The 22285-nt window shown below is 30.3% G+C and overlaps 1 protein-coding gene across 7 annotated transcripts in view; it reads right to left on the bottom strand.

Annotated features, from left to right (window-relative positions):
- The window catches only part of LOC125073681 (zinc finger protein castor homolog 1-like), an 81434-nt gene that overhangs the window by 22551 nt on the left and 36598 nt on the right, over window positions 1–22285 (bottom strand). For all 7 annotated transcript variants that reach the window (XM_047684633.1, XM_047684632.1, XM_047684636.1 and 4 more), the window contains 6 exons: window positions 6406–6487; window positions 4265–5165; window positions 4016–4175; window positions 3769–3901; window positions 3331–3432; window positions 3094–3160 (listed from right to left, as the gene is read on the bottom strand). In XM_047684633.1, the coding sequence (XP_047540589.1) occupies window positions 3094–3160; window positions 3331–3432; window positions 3769–3901; window positions 4016–4175; window positions 4265–5123 (1321 nt within the window). In that variant the 5' untranslated portion in view covers window positions 5124–5165; window positions 6406–6487. The remainder of the gene's footprint in view (window positions 1–3093; window positions 3161–3330; window positions 3433–3768; window positions 3902–4015; window positions 4176–4264; window positions 5166–6405; window positions 6488–22285) is intronic.

Raw genomic sequence — 22285 nt, 5'->3', positions numbered from 1 at the left:
ACGAAATTGCATATCCGTTGTTTGAGTAAATAATATGTCAAATACCAGTCACAATAAATATGTATAAAATAAATGTTGTCTGTCTATCATAATAATAAATTAATTAATTTATTAGTTATCTGATTTCAATAACTTAATAAGAATTTAGGTTATGTTGAATAAAAGAACAAAATAAAAATAATAAGATTCTCGTTTTTGTCTTTTGGACAATTTAAAATTGACCTTCAAATAAATTGACTCTCAAATAGAACAAACGAACTTTCAAACAATTCAACTAACAAACAGTATTGTTTAAACTTTATATAGGTTTATATGATTGCAACATTATTTATAAGTAAATTGTTTTCTAATTAATATGTTTCAAAGAATAACACGCCGAATTCTGTAAGGCTCACTACATACTTAAGACAATGTACATAAAAATATATAATTAAATAATTCCAAATTTTATTTACCAATGATGAGATACAAATTTAACATCAAGACGCTTTTTTTTTAAATTAATTATAGAAAAATACTTGGAAAATACGAAACGTATACAAAAAAAAGGTCTTTTATAATACCTAGCCTATATCATATTAACGACGTCTAACACTATTACCAATTTAAAGCGTGACAAAAATACACATATAAATGACCTAATACTGGCTCATATAAAGCATTACGAAATGGGAGTATACTAACTCGCTCCCAACGGCGGGACTCAATTGACTGAATTCGTTCTATTGAGGAGATTAAAGCTGAGGTTTCCACAATTACAGCTGGGGGCCGTCGAGGAAGGGACCTAAAACTAGATGGATTGAATTTAACGTTTTTCCTTGTTAGTAATTTTGATTTACAACATTTTTATCCACTTACGCGTCACGGTTTGTTGATTGTTATTTTTATTAACATCAATATATTATCTTGTCGTGTTCTAAATTTAAACAAATGTAATTTTGTATGTTTTTTTATGAATAGAGAAATGATAAAATTTAATAAAGATTTATGATGACTTATCTACGTCTACTTAATTAAAAAAAAATGAATGAATTTAACAATGGAACACTTAATAATCGATTAGTTTTACTAATGAATATCACTCATCACATAACTTTCCAAGTTCAACGTCCAGAAGAACAAATATTTGTTTAGAATCGATAATTAAGACAAAACAGCCGAAATAGCCGATCACAGAATAAATTAGTGGCATGTCACATTTCACGGATACGTGTAAAGAATCCACCGTTTTGTGGTAAAATATTTTAGACTGTGGCGGTGCTTTCGAACTAATATTTTAATTATGTTTGTGGTGCATATAATTATTGGAACAGTTACGTTTTACTATTTGCTCATTTAAATTGAAGCGGGAGATTTTTTTAAAGGATTTTATTTATGCATTATGCAAATGTTATATATGTAGAGATTTTTTTAATGTTATTCCAACCTTCACAGTGAGTGTTGTAATGCATAGTTTAAAAAAAAATGCGATGGTGGGTCGATATAAGTTAAAATTCCATTTTTGAATTTAGTATAAATTAAATTGATGGTTGTCATTTGCAGTTCCACCTTGAATTAAAACTTATCTATTGTAAAAAAAAAAGAATTTTGATTATCGTATTTTGAAAATTACCGCCAAAACAAGTCAGCCGTCAAATTTTTTAAAAATCCGTATCTATGTATTTGAATTTCGAACGAATTATATTGTTCGATTACATTTATTTATATAACATCGTATATATGAAGTTTATTTTTAAAAATGGAATACGTAATATAAGTAGGGAATACTACAATTAAACAACATAGCAATTATGCTAATTTAATTATAAAAATATGTATGTTATTTTTTTTTAATTCTATCTTCAATCAAAAGATTTCAACTCGTGATTATTTAATGTAATTTTCGTTACAAATATACAAATCAGCTTTTTAAATAATGCGAATTAAGTACGCATAAATTAAGTTTTTACTTTAAGTCAATTTATCGAGCCAATAGACCAACGAGGAGGTTACTTCTTTACATAGTCGTATAATAGTAACCGATGGCTAACATCGCACTGCTGGGCAGGTATTCTTTAAATGAACGATCTGTGTCACTGCATTGGAGCAGCGTGGTGGAATAGCCGAGATGATTGCGGGTTCAAATCCAGGCAAGCACTACTGAATTTTCATGTGCTTCATTTGTGGTTATAATTCATCTCGTTCTCGGCTGTGAAGGAAAACCTGCACGTGTCTAATTTCATCGAAATTCTGCCACATGTGAATCCACTAACTCGCATTGGTGCAGCGTGGTTGAATATGCTTCTAACCTTCTCCTAAAAGGGAGAGGAAGCCTTAGCTCAGTAGTGGGAAATTTACAGGATGTCGTTGTTATGTTGTTGGTGGAATAACCAGTAAGACCTCAAGAGGAAAGGCAGCCATAAGTGCAACAGTTACAAGTTTTTTTTAAGTTTTATACATCGTAACGTCTGCTAATCTAAGCACGCTCATGACTAATTATGCTCTTCGTGTGAATTAGAACAATTATCGCAGAAAATGTGTCACACTGGAACGTTTTTCTCGTGTTTACACAATCCTAAGGTTTTCTTTTATTTAACACTAGCCTCATAATTGTCTGTATTTGTATTTATTTATGTATTCGAGTGGTTAACGCTCCGAACTATTAATATAACTAAGTATGTTTGTTCTTGGAGATAATCTCCGGAACTAATGATCTAATTGTAATTTTTTTTTTCTCATCTTGTTACATTATTCCCAAGTGGTTTAGGGTATAAATTATAAATTTTGTTATATAATTTTCTTTATTAATAAATTGTCGTGCGAAGTCAGGGCGGGTGGTAATTTAATATAACAAGAAAATATTAAAAGGAAAAAATCATTTCGATTATTTATAAAATTTAATATTCTTTCCTTTGAGTGCTGCCATTTATATGCCGATTTCTTTATAGGTCTTCTGCTATATGAAAAAAATATGTCGGTACGAATAGAGGCATAGAGGTATTTGCTATGCTATGCAAATATAATTTATTTGGTATATAACGTTATTGGAGTATGTTTCGTGTTGTGGGTAAGTTAAGGTCGAAAATCGCTCGAATATTAGCAGAGGACACTTACCGCTGGCCTGGAGTTTTCTTTCTTGTGAATCATCACCGTCCATCATCGATTGTTTTTGGAAGAAGTTCTAAAGATTAAAAAAAAATATAAATATAAAACTTTTTTTTAAACAGTGATACTAGTTATATGTTATTTCTTTTTTTGTTTTTGTAATTTGGAATTACATTTTGTTGCAAGTTTAGAATCGAACGACTTCTTAAAAGATATATTTAAATAGGTAGTTATTAATAAACCAACCATTTGTAAGTTAGCTAAGTCTTCGAGATTTTTTCTCATCAATATACTTTGTTGTTCGAACTCCGATACACTGTTGCCGGCGCTCGAAGTTGTCGACTGTTCCTGTGGGTAAAAATGTTATAAAATTAATGGTTCAATTATTTAATATGTATGTATCATGAAACGATTTAGATAAAAAGAAATGTTATTTAATATAATAAAAATGTTGTAAAACAAAAACTACAGAGGTCTTGCAGGTTCCTCTTAATAGAAATTACATTTTAAACGAATTCTAGTTTTAAATTTAATTCAACCTTTTAACGACGATTCAAAAGTGCTATTTAGCGCTCACTTGAATGAAAACTTGCTTTGATTTAACTTAGAATTTAATTATTACATATTTATTTCTCAATATTAAATTTATAATAATAAATAAAAAGTGTTTTACAACTTTAATACCTGTCCATCTGTATCTCTGGACACGCTGAGATCCAAGGTTTGGTCTCCATCATCAGAACTGCCCTCCTCCTCCTGGTTTTGAGATCGAAATAGCCTCATTGACTGTTGATTGATAATTTGAAGCGCCCTTTGCCTGACAAAATAAGAAACATTAATACTTTTTCATAATTAGTTGATACTTATTTACCATATAAAGTACTGGATCGATCTGTGAATTAACGGAAGTGTGTTGATTGATAATATTCACCTCTGAACTTCTATATCATTGTCTGGTGTCTTCGGAGGTGTGATATTAGTCGACCCCTCGTCTTCCGTAGCCGACGACGACCTCCGGAAACTTCTGTCAGTACCGTCACCAGAATCGTGACGTCGCTTCAGGCTCAGAGGTAGTTGGGTGAACGGTTTACCTGGTAAAGACATCATTTGTTATTGTTGAAACAAAAAAAATACGATCAATGAATCATTATTATGTTTGCTATATCGAATCCCATCTTACCTTGAAGTGCCTCCAACGCTCTTATCTGCCCACTTATAGCATCAGCTACTTCATTTGAAGACAGCCCGTAGATTCCGAGTAACTCTTTCATTGTATTCATGGCGTAGTCCCTCAAGATTCTATTGCTAGCGTTTGAAGCGTCACCATTCTGCTGACCTTCATTCTCGACTGCGTCCTGGTTCTCGAGTCTCTCGTTGACATTTATATTCTGACCCTTAATCTCGTCATCCGAATCGGATTCCCGTCTCCTTGGAGGAGAGTTTGTCTTAATTAACTGGGATATAGCGAAAGGATTTTTGGCACAGAAAGTTTTATTTTGTAAATTACTAAAGTTTAATATTGTACGATCCTTGTCAGCGTCTCTGTTCATTTGTAAGCTATGTATATACGAACGCTGAAATGAATCGACTTTCTTCTCGTCTGATAAACTATTTTGGTAATTCGTTTCTATGTTTTCATTTGAGTCGGTACTTAATCTCCTGCTTAGATCGACTGCACCGCCTTTTAATAGACTAAAGTTCTTGACTCCTATCTTAGCGTAACTCGCTCCGTCTCTTTCATCCTCGACTTGTTCCGGAGTAGTTCTGTCGTTTCCATTAACGGAGCCTGTCTCACAGTTGGCGCCATTCGAATCGTCGGAGAACGTCGTCGCGTTGGGAGCACATCTCGGCTTAAAATTCTTCCGTTTGTTCCTTTTTGGCATATTATAGTATGGAGACATGTCCGTGCTGTGTTCCTCTTGATGGTCGGAGTTCTCCGTGTTCCAGGTCGAGTCATGGTGCAGATACAAAGGTTCCTCCGGTCCAGCCTGCAGTCTTTCGTGTATAGATTCCTGGTGAGCTGCCATCGCAGTAGTCATCGCTCTCGGCCTCCGATTACCACGACTTAAAGCAAGTCCGACCTGTAACAATACGGGACGGTCAGTTTCATAAGATTACAAACAATAAAATTTGAATTCAACACATTTTAGTATCCAATAATAACAGTGATTCATTTTGGTTCGTTTTAAATTGAGACAATGTGTTGAGAAGAGACAATAGTCTTTTGTTGATGCTGAGATTAGCTGAATACTGAAGAATGTTTTGATTTCGTTTTAAAATTTTCTCTTCGTTGTTTGAAAATAATAAATTGATTTCAATGTATGTGTGTGATGACTGAGGTCATTCACCTTCGAACTTTTACTGGTATCGATTGAAAGTTGTATTGATTATTATTAATAGCTACTAGTTGTGGTCCGAGGATTCATCCGCGGTTCAGGATTATGCGTGCCTGTTTCGTACTGTTTGCTCTTGATTGACGTTTATGGCTACTGCTGTTCTTCTTTATTTTGTAACATTATACAGTCAGTAAGGTTCCTTAGACAAAGTAATTTTAACAATTCCTTACATTGTCAATGCGCTACCAACCATAGGAACTGAGATGTTATGTCCCTTATGCCTGTAGTTAAACTGTCTTATTAACCTTTGAAACCAGAACACAACAATTATTATTTCTGACCACCCAGATATCCTCGCACAAAGCCCTACCATCAAGAAATGGAAATACTGGTAAATACCAGTATACAAGGATACAGGATAGTTATACAAATATCAAATATAATTTTGACTACTTTGAACTGTTACCCTTTTTACATTATAGTTGAAATCGAATAGGATTTCTGAGAAATACTTTTAGTATCTGCGATAAGAAATAACCTAAGTCATCATACGAAATGAAAAATTTTAAATCGGTGTTTTTGGTACATTTGAATTAAACTTTTTCTTGCATTTCCTAAAGCGGTCCGGCGTCAAGGCGTCCGTGGGTATAGAACTTGCAATGAATTTTAAATTAATAGCGGTTTTTTTTTCATTAATTTTTTGTATCGATGAAAAGTTCCCACACGATTAATCTTTATAAAAACGTTGCATGTACAGATAACAGTTTCACTATTTATTAAGATAAGGTTTTATTTATTTATATAAATTTAATAAATGCTAACATCATATAAAAGAAACGAATGACTTGGGAATACATTGCATTCAAAAATAAGACACAAATATACGATTCACTCATAAGTTCAATACAAGAGTTTTACATTACCCCGTATCGAACCTAGTATCTTAGCGCCAACCTTACGAAATATTGAAAAAAAAAAAACTTACCAAGGAATTAATTTTCTGTTCAGTTACATCCTAATTGGCTTAGTATGTATTTATTTCAGTCTTCGATCAGCCAACAGATAACCTAAAACAAAAAAAAAAACAAAAACTTTAAACGTTTTATTACAAACAAATTAAATCAACCTAATAAGATACTTTAAAAAACTTAATAATTTAGCAATATCGTGTAATAGAAAACATGTAGGTAATTACTCCAGTTTGGTAATTGTATATTATTAAAAAAAATACGAGATTGCCTTAAGATTATTACAAACAAAGCGGTCAAGGAATTCGAAGCTATAATAAAATCACCGAACACGCTAAATTCGCGTAAAACGATACGTATATATATAAAAAAAGCCGTCCCGTTTTCTAGACGAATCGACGTAATTCGATGTAATTTAAAAAATATAGATAAAAAACACAAAGTATCACGCATCGATCAACTCGCTATGAAATTAATTATATTTAACATATAAGATCTGTTTTCGAGAAAACGAGCTGGCGAGCCGCGGCGATAGAAAAAAAAATATAAACTCGTATTCGAGTCGAAATAAGTTACGTTGGTTTACAATTACTCGTTAAACTTACGGCCTTCGGGCGCCGTTATAATCGGACTTGTTATCAAGACGTTTTTACTTTACATTTTTTTTTTTAAATTATCGTTGTTTGTGACATTTGAATTTGATATTTACAATTTCCGTAACCGGCTTCCGGGTACCGGCCGTATATAAGCTAGTTCCTTTAATATATAAATATGTAGTTAGATGTCAGAGTGTAAAAAAAAAAATTAATAAATTTCGCACATAGAATATTAGTTCGGATTTTAACACGGATTAATGGACGATTCCTATATTTAACGAATTGTTTTTGTATATCAATAATTTCGAGTTCATTATTTAAGATTTTACTATCCGTTCGTAAAACGAATCGTTTGTTGAACACACAATAACCGGACGTAAAACAATAAAGAAAAGTGCTCAGAACTAATTATTGATATAAGTACTACGAGAGTCCTTATGTTGAATAAGTCACTTCCTCCAGACAAAGCAATCAAGTAGAGATTTCAACATGGAATCAGGACGTGTTTATGAAATGATGCAGTCATTGTAACCGCCTTGATTGTCTAGTGGATAGTTTATAAGGTTCTAGATTCGACAACGGAGTTGGAATTAATAAAGATTTTGACAGTGACGTTAGTCCTGCGACTGATGCGGTCGCCTCGGTTTGTCATCATATGGATATTAGAGAGTGAGATATATTTTACGTAATTAATTGAAATCATCCTTGAAATTCGCAGCCGAGGCCGAAATTCTTTCGAGAGGACAAATTAGTCATAAATATATCTATTAAGTATAAAAACTAATAGCTACACATTAATACTTGTATGTAATAAAAATTTAAATTTAATTTACACTTATTAATGTACAATAATTATCTGCAGTTTCGAAAGGCTCGCTTAAACTTGATATATCAAAATAATATTCCTAATAGATTGTCCAAGTAAGCCCTCAGTCTTAACCTTAACCGAAACTAGTGGATTCAAAACTGAGAAACCGTAACATGACTAAACTAATCCTTTATGTGATTATAATAAAATAATAAGTCACGTCTTGAAGATAGTGGTATCACCTCCAAATCTCAAAAAGACAGGAGTCCTTTTTGGCTAGCTGTGGTGGATCGTTTATTTATTTTATATTTTTACCTAGAATAAATTTGTATGAATATTTTTTATACACATGTTTTTTTTTAATTGCCCGATTGAATACTTACAAAAATGTAATTATCTACATCATTTCAATTAAACTTTTTACATCGACTCATTTATCCTATTCGTCAGATAAATATATTCACAATTAGTTGTATGTTAAATTAATTATGACATATGTATGTACATATTTAGATAAATAAAAAAGAACCGTCACACTTTTGTTAATTAAAAAAAATATCGTAACTACCTCATAAACTATGAATGCGTATTGTCTCTGTCTCTGTATATTTGTCTGTTTGTCTGTTGCTGAACTAAATTGAATGAAATTTAATAAGCAAGCTTAATTTCCAGGTAAGGACAACTGATAACTAACCCCTAAAAAGCAAGCGAAGCCGCGAGCGTTACCTATATAGGTATTATAAATTCCAAAGTGAGTTTGCTTATTTACTTGTTTGTTACGTTTTTACTCCTCGACCGATCACCCTGAATTTTTTTGACATAGGTTACCTAGCACCTGCCCCCCACACGCTCGGAACCCGTGGGCTGCAACTAGTATTGAAATAAATTGTTTTAACATGATGTCCATTGATTTCATAAGCTTGAGTTTTTTTATACAAAATGTGTACCTGGAGTTTTTTCGAGTGTTCGTTAAACATTCGATATATCATTTTTCCAAGTAAAGAATAAGTTAGTTAAGTAAAAAAGCTGTTATGTTGTAGTTTTTGCGAATGATTTATAACAAAAAACGGTTTACTAAATAAAAATATGTTATTACGAATAATATCTATGATTGAAGTTCTACTAAGTTATATAAAGTCAAGATTCGATCGAATTAATTGATATTTACATTTATTTTGAGTAAATACATATACATCTATTCTATTTACATTGGAATAATGTGCTTAAATAAGCTTCAAACCTTCTTCTAAAGTGGAGTGGAGCCTTATGTCAAGCACTGGGACCTGCAGACATGCTTTATTCTAGTAGATTTTTGCTAGCACTTTTAAATCTTCGTTTTAAAAGATTAAACCAATAATGGTTTGGAATGTAGATTTTAACGAGAAAAATGAACAAATTCAATATTTACTCTCTTCCAAGAATTACGTACCTAAACCTAGATAATAATTTATTTACGTTTGCATCGTAATTATTAATAGTAAATAAAATGTAAGATATGTTTGTTTAGAAAAAAATTGCGTCATACCCTTAAGCTTAGAACATGTTTCAAATTTCGAACGATTGACACATATCGATAAAATCCCGTCTCTAGTTGTCACATCACAAGTTATTCGACATCGACAACTAAGAAATGTCAACATGTCACGTCACTCGCATTTCTAAGAAACAATGGATGGATTTAAGTTTTATTTTTGTATATGATTTGGTCGTTTGTATATATTTAGGTATTTATCGAGTGTGCTAAGTATGAATAAGTTTATCGATATATTCTTTATATGTACGTGATAGAATTTTTCGATTATTCGTTATCGATATTCGATAGATGTACCAATCATTCAAATTTTTTATAAATTCGTGTTAAAATGAAAATTATATTTATTAAAGTCAAAATTAAGTCGTATTAAAATAAGTCGGGTTGTAGCTTAAGTATGGTACCGGAAGTAAATAATTGAAAAGATTTTACAACCGTTAATCAATTGCGTATAGTTAAAATTAATTAGATTTTATATTTCATTATAAAATTGACCATTTAATTTACACGCAATATGGTCTATTAAAGCTTTCGATAAGTTTGATAACTTAGATGTGTCGATACCTTAAATAACTATTAATAAATTTAAACACATTAAATCGTTTCTTTATCGATATCGATAGATAATCTATTTGTTATCAGCCTTGAATATTCGTTACAGAATAGAGTCATTGTCTATGAAACAAAAAGTTTTATTAAGCTCATTGTCTATGGTTATGTAAAGTGTAAAGGTCATGTAATTGCAATTACGTTGACGTAATTATTTTGTAAGGTATATAATGTAACATTTAGGGTGTCAAATCTATTGTAACTATGACTATGATTGTACTTTTACTTTTTATATTGTCTTAAAACGTGTGTTATATATCTCTATATAACAATATAAACTTGTACGTTTGTATGTAATTGAACTCCTAAGAATACTTTGGACCGATCTCGATCTATTGTTGTTTGTATATGAATGATTATATTTATATACTAATTCATTTATTCATAATATTGTAAATATTTAAACAAAAGCACATAAATGAACCAAAACCAATACCACTTTGATTTGGATAACAGAACTATTCACAGTATTGGTGTTCAAAGGAAAAACGAATAAGTTAGTTATTTAGTGCCATAGTTTTATTATGTATGTGTATATTCTCGTATAATAAATTCAACATTCATTTTTTTTACAAACAAAACAGGACGTCGGTCCAATGCAATATACCATACAACCATGTCATATTGTGTACGAATTTAGTGGTATCATAAAAATTGAAGGCTTATTCTTCCATAACATCAACGAAAATTTAATGAGACACCATTTTATAAATGTATTAAGCTGTAAAAACTGATTTATTATAAATGAACCATTAATAAACTTCATGTAACCGAAATTCTTATGAAAATTCCGCCTATTAAACCACTTCCGTCGTCCTTCGGCCATCTTGTCCGCCATCTTGGTCCCGATCAATATTAATAATGCGCTCGCGCATGTAATTGTGACGGTTTTATTGTTATTATTGGATATTGTTTGGACCAAGGTTGGTGCAAAAAAGGCATGTTAAAACATTTATGGTCTCAGTTAACACGTTTATGGATTTACTCAGCTTGTGTACGTGTTAAGGATAACGCGGCCCTTCGGTGATCTAGCGTCATTATGAATTAATATATATTACTCGAAATATATACGTATATTTATATTCATGCATATGTTGTCAGACATAATAATGTTAAATCGATTTGATGAAGTAAAATTACTAAGAAGCTTGTAGTTTTAAGCTTTAAGCGCTTTAAGTACAGAGTACTATTGTAAAGGAAAACAATACATCGCTTAATCAACTATACCGCTGCATTTTATCTTAGCGGTTAATATTACCTATTTACTAACAATATGTATTCTGTCATGTTTCATAGTTTTTCTTAAATAATAAAAAAATACATTTAAAAAAGAAACATCGTTACCGTCAAACGGAACGAGATATTTGCGTGTAACAACGCAAATAATTAACGTCGTTACACGAACAATTTGCCATTGAAATGTAATCCTTAATACGTTAATAATAAAAACGTAATAAGATCAATTAATCGCAAACATTTTTCTTGTAAACGCATGCGTTCCAATTTCAAGCGTTTCCACTTAAATCCAAATCTTTATTGCGACAATTATTTATTTGCGTTAGAGGGAATTTATAATGAATCTTATGTCATGATGTTGAAGGGTCAATTTCGTTTGTTAATTAAATAATAAGTGTCAAGTCAATTCAGTTGTATGTTTTGATATGAGCTTCTTAGAACAAACTTAAGGTCCTCTTAATGTAACAATAACATTTCTGCGTTTACTTCTCGGGTGTTCGGTTACAATGATTAGTGTCGATTCGCGGATTTGTGCGTAGGACTTTTTATTTGATCGTGGTGGGTCTAGACGCTACACTTGGAATCGTCGACATTTTAATGACAAAGACGTATCGTTAAGTGCCCAAGCTAAAATACCATATTAAAAAATATTAGGTATTTTTTAAAACGTTTTATAATTTATTGTTAAAGTTGTAAAAAAAATAAAAATAATTTGTTTTATTTTATCGTAGCTTTATTATTATTATTTTTAATATGATTGTTTTAAAATAAATTATGATAAAAAATATTGTGGGCGAATCTAGACGCTAACTCTGCATTACTTTAGTCTAGAAATGCAACGTATTGTCTTACAATAACAAACTCGACAAATTCCACACGAGAGAAATTCCTGCTGCATTAACACAGAAATATTTCAAGTGTACAATTTCATAAACAAATTCACTTTACTGCTGAAATATTATATATCCGATAAATATTTATCTTAAAGAGGCGACTGAAGTGTTAAACATGCAATAAACAAATTTCATTCGACACCAAAAAGGTTTAATCACTTTAAAAAAAGTTCCAAACGTATTCACATCTAATAAATCTTAAAAAAAGAACGTCTTGACCGAAAAATGATTAAAAGGAAAAATAAAAGCGGTAGTCAGCCAGAAAAAAGGAATTAAAAATTCAAATAAAAGAATGGATTCCTTAAGATAATGCTTATTCATTCCACATTTAAAATCAAATTTTCAAATAAAGGCGAGGCGGCCGATCGAGCGCGACCGAGTGAGATAAACATATAACGGAACGTGTAACAGACAGAGACAGATAGCGTATTATGATTGACAGCTGAGAACGGTTAGCCTTGAAATATTTGAAACATTATATTATTATGAAGTACACTATCTTCGTTCAACACACGAGTAGAGTGGCCATTTGTGTAGTACAAGTAAAAGCTCGATAACGAGCTTTTTATTACTTACATCTGGCATCTGTAGTTGGGTAACTTCATATTGTTTTAGTTTTGTTATAAATAGTTTTTAATTTTAAAATGTTCAATATTACAATACAATAGTACAATTAAAACGCTTATAATGGTTTGCAAAGAAAAATAAATTTAAAATAGTTGATATATTTTTTTTATATTTTACCTATTTTTGTCTATGTAAGTGTCCAATTTACTCGTAAGTCAACCTCTCATTACCCGTATGTATAATGACGGCGGTCGTCGCCGCTAGATGTTCGTTTTTAGAAACGTCGAGTTTCTCCGGAACACGTTTTAAATCATAATTCGAACGCCATTTTTGAATTAGAACGTTGACTTTTTAAATTTTTGTTTTGTAGCCGGTAAATATGTTTGAGTAACTTTTGAATTTAGAAAAGAGATTTCACGGTAAGTTTATATGAATCGATTCTAAATAAATTATGACGGCACAGTAAGTCCGCTTTTGTAATTAGCGTAGCGTAACAAGCACGAGCCGAGGTATTTTTTTTATCAACTTGCTTTTAGGTTGTTATAGGTGTAATGTTATATCTTTAGGTTCTTTGCTTTGAGTTGACAGCGTTTAATAGATTAGCTTCGGCATTCGGTACGGACAGTTAGTCACTTAGAAGTGGCTGTGGTATGTAATCTCTATTATTACGGTCATTCGTTTAATTATAGGCATCTACATTTTTAATCGTTTCAGTTTTTAATTACGTAATGACTTCAATATATCAATAATTAACTCATGTGCATATTAGTTTTGGTGGAATATTTATTAAATAACTTTATAACAAACTTGGTTAAATATAGTACAATAATTTACATACGCGTCGTCGTCGTTTAACATGTTTAAAATTCCCGGAAATATTGTTTTAGCGACGTAACGTAGAAGCTTGCGAACATCCGCTTCCTTGTAGGACGTAGAGCTACGAATCTCGTAGACGCTACGCCTGACAATAAAAAAACATTTCTAAATAAGTACTTGTATGAACATCACATAAATAAAATCCAAATGTTTACTATCGTTGTATTAATAAACTATAAACAAATGAACTTAATATTTAAATATTGAATATGTTTAATAAAATTAATATAAATTTTACAGCCTTTAAATCTAATGTAAGCTATGAAATCAAAAGATGTCAGCCCTAAATCAATACATCAACGATTTTATTCACAACTAAGTGTTTGAATATTCAAACGGCACTAATCTGTTTTATCGACGACTTTACGGCCTATAATGATCACTTGTGGATCGGCTAACAGCACTCGTGCGAAGACGTTCTCTTTTTAAAATTATATTTAAAATGACATTTCATCGAACCGTGACATATAAACGGACCTTTTTAAATTTTTAAATGTTTTAATGGAGAAATGATTAGTGATTTTTACAAATGCCATTTAAAATGGCATCAATGTCATTTTTTGAATATTATTCTTACATGTATGTTTTAATTGAATATTTCTGTTGAATGAATGATTACTAGCAAGAACACGATAATTATTATACAAGTACGATAATTTCATGTTAGCACACGGTGTACGATTTGTGTAATAAAATCGTACATTGTATAATTATTTATAATATAAGCTTGTAGATAAATATTCGGATTTCCATTTATTTAGAAGCAGCTGTTTACATCAACAATATCAAGAATGCGTCACAATGGTTTCAAGAACGATATGATTGATCTAAATGCCTTAAATGTACGTACGTACGTTTTAGAATATTTGCAGTATTTGAGATGAACACCGTAAATATTTTTTTAATAAATCTCTCAATTCGTCACAATTTAGTCTAAAAATACTTTTAATATTTTATATATCGAATTATTAGGGTTGCGATTTTAGTCTTATTAGTTTAAGGGTTATTTCGAAAACAATCGGAACTTTTATAAATTTTATAATTTAACTAGTTTTTAATGTAAACACAGCTCTATCAATTTGTAATCGATACCGGAGTTATTTAATTAGATCGTAATGCGCGTAGGTTGATATGTGTTATCTGTTTTCCATACGTTATTAATTTCAAAACGACGGGTTTTGTATGGGTTATTTATTAGTCGCCATCGGCGGTCGTTTTCGATTATACTAGCTTCACCTGACTTTACTTGAGTTAGATTTATATATATATTTATATATTCGACCATAGTATTAACATCTTTTTATAGTTCGTAGTTTTTTTTTATAATAATATGATTTATCAAAAATAATTAATTAACTAAAAGCTTAACTCCATATCCGATTTTAATATTTTTTTGCTTAATAATGTCCGATTGTCAATTAAGGAATAGTAACTATCAATGTAAATCAGGCATGTGTGATTTGATTTGTGTAATTCAAATTTAAGCCACAGATAATTAAAAAAAACATAACATTATCATTAAGAAAAAACTTTTTAATGACGTCAGTAAAATTATTCTATACTTAATAATTATATACACAGAAATAGACAAACAGATATATCAATAATGTTACTATGTATAGAACAGATTATGTTAAAACGCGTAGGTAGTAGAAATTAGTTTTATGATTTTGATTACCGAAAAAAATTAATGAACGATATTATTAAATTAACAGCTCGTATATTTAACGCTGGTAACATTCTGATAAGATTCATCGTTTTTGGACATTATAATGACAATTTCCCGCTTTAATAATTCACAGAATATTTATTGATAGTTGATGGAGACAGATAACATTTAAGTATAGTTTTAAATGTTTTATTAAGATATATTTTTTTATTTATGTGCATTATTTGCTGTTTATTTCTAATAATATTTAAAATTCTATACTTTTCGTATAATTTCTAGCTTGTACCTTCCTTCTCATTACCTTTGACGCAGTCAGTTTGAAACGATAACAAAATCACCATAATCTACATTTAAAATAATTACGTTCCGAATTTAAAATATAAAATTGTGACGAAAGAATTACAAAAAAAAAAAAACACTAGAGTTCGTCCAATAAATATAAAACACATTCATCCAACGACGATAATTTTATTTACTGGCAACATTAATTATAATCAATATTAATATTCAATTCAATCCGTTGCATTCTCATAACGAAATGTCCCGATTTAAATATGAAAATGTTAATTTAACATCAAATGATCGTCATTTTCCTGTCAACGAAGGTCTTGTACGTTTAAAATGCGTTGGTCTATTCGCGATACGTGCTGAATTATAAACACAATGACTTATTGCAGTAAGGTGTTTATATGTTTATTAAAACTATTGCGCACATTCTATAATTTTTTAATTAATAATTTATTCAACTGTCCCTTATGTGACTAATGTCTTTGAATTCGATAGCATTGATAGGGTTGAATAATTTCGAATTTGGAACACTAAAATTTAAATATGGAACCAAGCGTTTGGAATGGTATTTTAACTAATTTATTAGACGTTTTTTTTTGTTAAGTTTGAAGAAACGATTAAACCAATATATATTAAACTTATACGAGAAAACATAGCGTATTTTGAGGAAGGTTTTCGCATATAGTAACATCATATGAGTAGTTATGCTTCGTAGTTGCTTTAAATTTAGACTTTTGAGACGAATATGAATTTCCTTTTAATGTAAAAGTTTGTTTGTTATAAAAACTAAGCCTCACAATCGTTATATAAGAACAATAGGGATACGAATAATGAGATTTACAGGATGAACTTTGATATTAAAGGCGGATAGAGTCGGGTTGCTTCTTATAGTAGGATATCAATATTCAGTATGATGTTTATAATTATGATATCAATGTAAATAGTGATTTGTATCTATATGTATCTAGAATGATAAGTAATGAACTAATGCCATGGTGGTGCTTCTAGATATATCGGATTGATGATTTTTAAAATAAGTTTCGACAATGCATACTACTTGAATATATGAGGAGATAGATTTCTATGAGGAAGAAAGCGGTCAGAGTTTCTTTCGAAATATTCAGATTTCTTTAAGATTTTTGATGGTAAGTCACCACAGCCCATAGACAAGGCGCAATAAGATATATTAACCATTTTTACATCGCCACCGACATTGGGAACTTAAATCGTATCCCTTGTGCCTGTAGTTACACTAGCTCACTCACCCTTCAAACCGGAACACAACTATACTGAGTACTGCTGGCGGTAGAATATCGGATGGGTGATGGTACCTACCCAGACGGGCTTGCACGTTTCCTTACAAATAGTACATAGTAAATTTTGTAACATAATTTTTACTGTGAATAAAATAATTATAATAATTGATTCGTTTTACGTTTCAATGTGTTTTGATAGCGTTAAGAAATAATTTAATGACATCATTGTATCATCCTTCAATAAAATGAGTTGAGTCATACGAACCTTATCAGATTATTGTTTTTTTTTAAACATGTATGCAAGTTTATTTCAAAAGTTAGAAAAATTAAAAGATAATAAACTGCAGGGCATAAGATATATAATATCACGTATTTGATAACTATGTCGCGCTGAAAATGCCCTTTTTAGTCTATGGTTTATAGAATAACGAATAATCCACGTATAATACTTTATTTTGTAAACTAATATGGTAGGTATCAGAATTTTTATTCGTTTTTGAATGATTAATTTTTTTTATTATATCTAAATAAATAGTGTATTGCTATTTTTAATAGTGTTTATTGATATAGACGAATAAGTTCGGCTTAGGTTTTGTTCATATTTTCGTCAAGTATTCGAAAGAGAAACTACACGCAAAGTGAGTACTTGTTGAGCCCTATTATGTTTATCTATTCAGTATCATTATTTATCAATGTGTAATTATTTAATTGAACCCGGTTATTTTATTGAATATGTACTCAATGATTTAATTTGTTTTTTTATGAAGTTTGAATTTATCAATCAAATTTATTTAAAAATCGAACAAAGTCGATCATAAAAAATTAAGAATATAAAAGTTAAACTGTGATTATATTTTAAGATAGCAGATAATACACGTGTCTTGGACTGTATAACATTAAAAAAAAAATGAGTTATACAATCGGTAAAAATCGTACATCCGTAATAACTTAATACGATTATCACGAACTGTCAAATAACTTGTTTAGGCAAAGCATTTACGTCCGGTTCAAATTTTGCAATTAAATATTATTAGCTGTTAATCTTATTGCGAAAAGTTAAATAATTGAGGATTTATTTGTACATTAAATAAAAAAATGTAAATAACTTTTATTTTAGTACAAAGTACGTATTAGACGTTAGCGTTTTGTAGGTGGCCGTGTTCCTTAAAGGCGATTGTATTTTTTTATTTGATCAACAGGACGACAACCAGGGGAACCATGGTAATTGTATTCATAATGTTTTTAATTTTATACAAAATAAATATAAAACAAAAACTACGACTGAATAATTTAAATACGATTATCGAAAATCTTTTTCTTTTCAAAATTTAAATATCGAATAAAGTATTCGTAATTAAAAACGCGTGCTCAACAAGTCATTCGTCAAGCGACCGTCAACGCGACAACTTCAGTACAATTCCCGTACAACGGATGAAGAAATTCCAAGCAAGTTTTAAGATTACAATTTCGAGAGGCTAGATAATTCTCTATTAGCATACAAAGGAGAATTACCGTGCTGTGCGTCCGTGTGTCACAGCGTTTGTTATAAGGCCACGCCTTGTAGCTGTCATATGAAGCCTAATTAGGTATGAGCGTTGGCCAACTATTAGATGTTATGAATTGTTCAAAAAATTTTCACTATAAATTCTCATTTATCGTTAAACATTTCAAACATCGAATCATTATATAATACCGAAACATTATTATTATTTTATGACTTTTTATTACCGCTTGTTGTGACGAAAAGGAAACAGTGCCAGTTAAAAATCTAAGAAAATTGTCTATGCGCAGTCGATCGACCATAAACAATGAAACTATTCAATATTTATGTAATAGAGCACCAGGAAGACATGGCGTGGTTTACTTCGAAGTCTGTCATTAAATTCCTAACACTTTTCACATTTAAATTCATAAATTTCCGGTGTTAGTGTTTAGTTATTGTCACACGCATCACGTTCGACCGATTGCACACACACATTCCTACAGACATACATTTTATTTGCCTAGCGACGGTTCAATTAACTTGGAGGCGAATACATCGAAACTTATTAATTGCCTATTTTGTTTTGTTACTACTTCTAGGTCAGAGTTGAGTAACGCTTATTTACGTAAATTCCTTTACGTAATTTTTATCTATTGATCTCTATTTAAAAATAATAATTTACAAAACAAATTTTATAGTTTAACTTTTATCCAACACAAAATGATCGCTATTTTGAAAATAGAACACGAATATTTAGGGCTCAATATGAAATTGTTATAATGTTTAAGTAACAGAGTACGCAATGAGAATTTCATTTGCTACACAATAGAGCACACACGATTCCAAATTCAAACTTTAAAAAAGAACAGAGCGTAGGTACGCGGCCACGCGAATTTCAAATATGGAACGCATTCTATTCTGATTTCGTATTCTTAATTCGAATTCAATTATTATTTTCAATTACCGTGGGCTGGTCGTGAGTCGAGTCGTGTACCATTGTCCTAGTTTTTTTTATTTAGTGCGAAATAGTTATCTTGTATTTGTGGAAAATATTACATTATAAAGTAATTCAATTTTATAATAGAGGTTGGTAACTTATAAACGGATTGCCAATTAATGTAAAGAATATTTTAACGTCATTATAAAATAATAGACTTTATAGTTAATAGTATTTACAGAATGTTACAGCATTGGAATAAAAATTGTGAAAATGAGACGGAATTCATAAGAGATCAATTCAATTTAAGATTGTTTTTAAAGTCAGTTATTTTATAAATAATTACTCCATAATTTACGAGAAAGTGTTGAGTTCGTCCATTGATTTCTATGCGTTATTAGTAAAAAAGAATAACGTTAGAGTTTTTTGTCGTTTTTTTTGGTAAAATCTCTACATAATGACGCGTTGATTTATTTACACTTAATGTTGTCTTGTAAGATGTTCAAACTGATGACGTCACAGAGTTATTCGTTCACAATTTTTCATATAATAGACAGTTTTGGTCCATACGAGATTAACGACCTCACTAACCGTTCAAGTCAAATATCGCAACACTGATATTACCGGTTCTTTAAGTGTAATAAACTATTTTTTTAGTAATCGTTATTATTAGAAAAATACAGTAATATAGATTAACTTTTGAGATTAATTTTAAATTATTATTAAGATTTATTCTGTCTGTGTACGCTTTTTAAATCTTAACCACAGGATGTAGAAATATTGGATATGTTTTTTTTTTAATTATTGGCTAAGAAGCAAATGCTGTATTCCACAATAAAGAAGATCGATACAATTATTATTGTTGTTGTTAAAACGATTATTTTGTGATAAAATAATTAATAGGAACAGAGATATAACAAATTATGTTGTCTATACGAAATGAACGTATTATTTATTAAAAAATATGAATCAGTCATGAATCAAATAAGTCCATGTTAGTAAACAGTAGAAAAAATTAATCGGGTTCATTGACACGAGAGTGTTCCCAGACACTCGACTTTTATGAAGAAAACACTTCAAAACGCATATAACTATTTCCATACTTTAATTACATACACACCCACATTGGTACGCACGCACACACAAGTACTGTTAATATAGGGCTGGCGATTGCTACTTGGATGAAAAAAATATCACCGCTGCCTATAAATTAAAGTATTAAAAAATACTCAAAGATATAAATTAAAAATAACTTCATATTTTGTATTTCGAATTCCGATTATAATGAAATGTCAGTGACGCATCCAGGATAATAATTTTATAGCAACACTATTTTCAATCACCACATTAAATTTAATATATATATAAAAGGGAAATCATACCGATTGGTTAAGGTTTTCTTATCAATTTAAGAATCTACTATATCAATGACGTATTCATACTTAGCTATAGCCCATAAGCCTATTTGTGTTAATGCAAGTAGCAGCCCTAACACGTGGCTTTTTAAACGAACCCAGTTGTTTAGGCCTGTCGAATGCATTATAATAGGTTACTTTCCTCCCCACAACGTATCTCTTTATTTCAAAGACTTAATTATTATAAATTACTCTTAAGATAATATTAGATGAAAGTACTGTTTATTTATAATGTATTTGGCTGTATACGTTTAGCTATAGCCTGTAATGATCTATAGATTTTTTTTTAGTCTTTCAATGATTCCTTCTGAGTCTTTTTAGTACCATACAAACTGCAGTAATGTATCTCGATTCATTAGTGATTTAATTATAATTAATTTCGCTAGATATGTTGAAAATAATCTCTACCTAATATATGTGATAGGTGTGTATGAAAATGTTAGAATTGTTCAATAATACAAGATAAATACTAAATGAACCGAGCAAAGTCTCGTTATCTACTAGTATCAAATTAAAAAAAGTAATTAGGCTCTTTGTTCGATTATACTTTTTATATATTTTTTAAATATTGTTCATTATACATCTTAATCAACTCAACAAAAACTTCGTCTCATTATTACAAACAATAGTCTACTTGCGAGAAAAAAAAAATAAAGTAATTGCTTATTGTATCTATGGAAACATTACGGGCAACACGCGCCACCAACAGGAAAAAGAACTCGTTCGACATTCAAATTGGTAAGGAATTTGAATACGCGATTGTCATTGGTTGACAATCAATCATTATAGGTTTTTGAAACACGAATTCCTTCGCGTTTTGATTCGATCTGTTCAATCTTACGTTGCTTATTGGATATACATATAATTATATACGCTTATTAGATGATAGATAATATCGCGTAGGATTTATTAATGGTTTAACTATTTAATTAACTGACAAATATAAAAACTCTTTGGTATTTTCGATGCATCGTTAAATTATTATTATATACGGTACCTCAAGTTGTTTTAGTTTCTTATGTTTTATTGACTACTCGTACTCGAACATTTCCTTAATTAAAAGAACCCTTATCATCATAATGCAAGATATACATCCCAACAGACAAACTTCGGCAAGTATAATATGAAAATGAATTAAGTTTTTTTTTGTTTCTGATTCGCGCTTATGTTTGGTTTTTCTGTAATGTATATAAGGTCCTAAAATACATAACAGTCTTCATTTTGTATACAAGATTACAAATTGAATGATTATATATTATTATAAAAGCCCGAAATATATGTCAATTAGAGAATAAATCTCATAATCGTTAGAATCGTCAATATTATTACAACTAACTCAGTGAAAACAAATGATCATTGGCACTACTGAGGGCCCTTAGTGATGTTATTGTAAAAAACTCCGAATACATCGAGTGTTAAATCAAACACTCGATGGAAATATAAAATTACTTTTTCTCAATTTAGTATTGACAATAAGATTTGGGAGCAATGCAAACACGCGTCGGTTTGTTTACGTTATTACTCTATTACGATAAAGATAAAAAGGATACAGCGTGTGTCTTCTATGAATTCAAACTTTACAAACGATCCTAATATTTAATCTGTTCTTACAGTACATTCTTTAATTTATTAAAATACGACTTAGTCGTATTTATTGTTTTTAATAAATAGTTATTACTGTTATTAGCCGTGACTTTGTGTACAATATTTTCTCGGCTTATACTCATACTAAA

This window comes from Vanessa atalanta, chromosome 25 (assembly GCF_905147765.1).
Source record: "Vanessa atalanta chromosome 25, ilVanAtal1.2, whole genome shotgun sequence".
Classification (NCBI taxonomy): Eukaryota; Metazoa; Arthropoda; class Insecta; order Lepidoptera; family Nymphalidae; genus Vanessa; species Vanessa atalanta.
The sequence above is the reverse complement of the archived record's forward strand: the minus strand, read 5'-3'. Positions and strand labels throughout refer to the sequence as shown.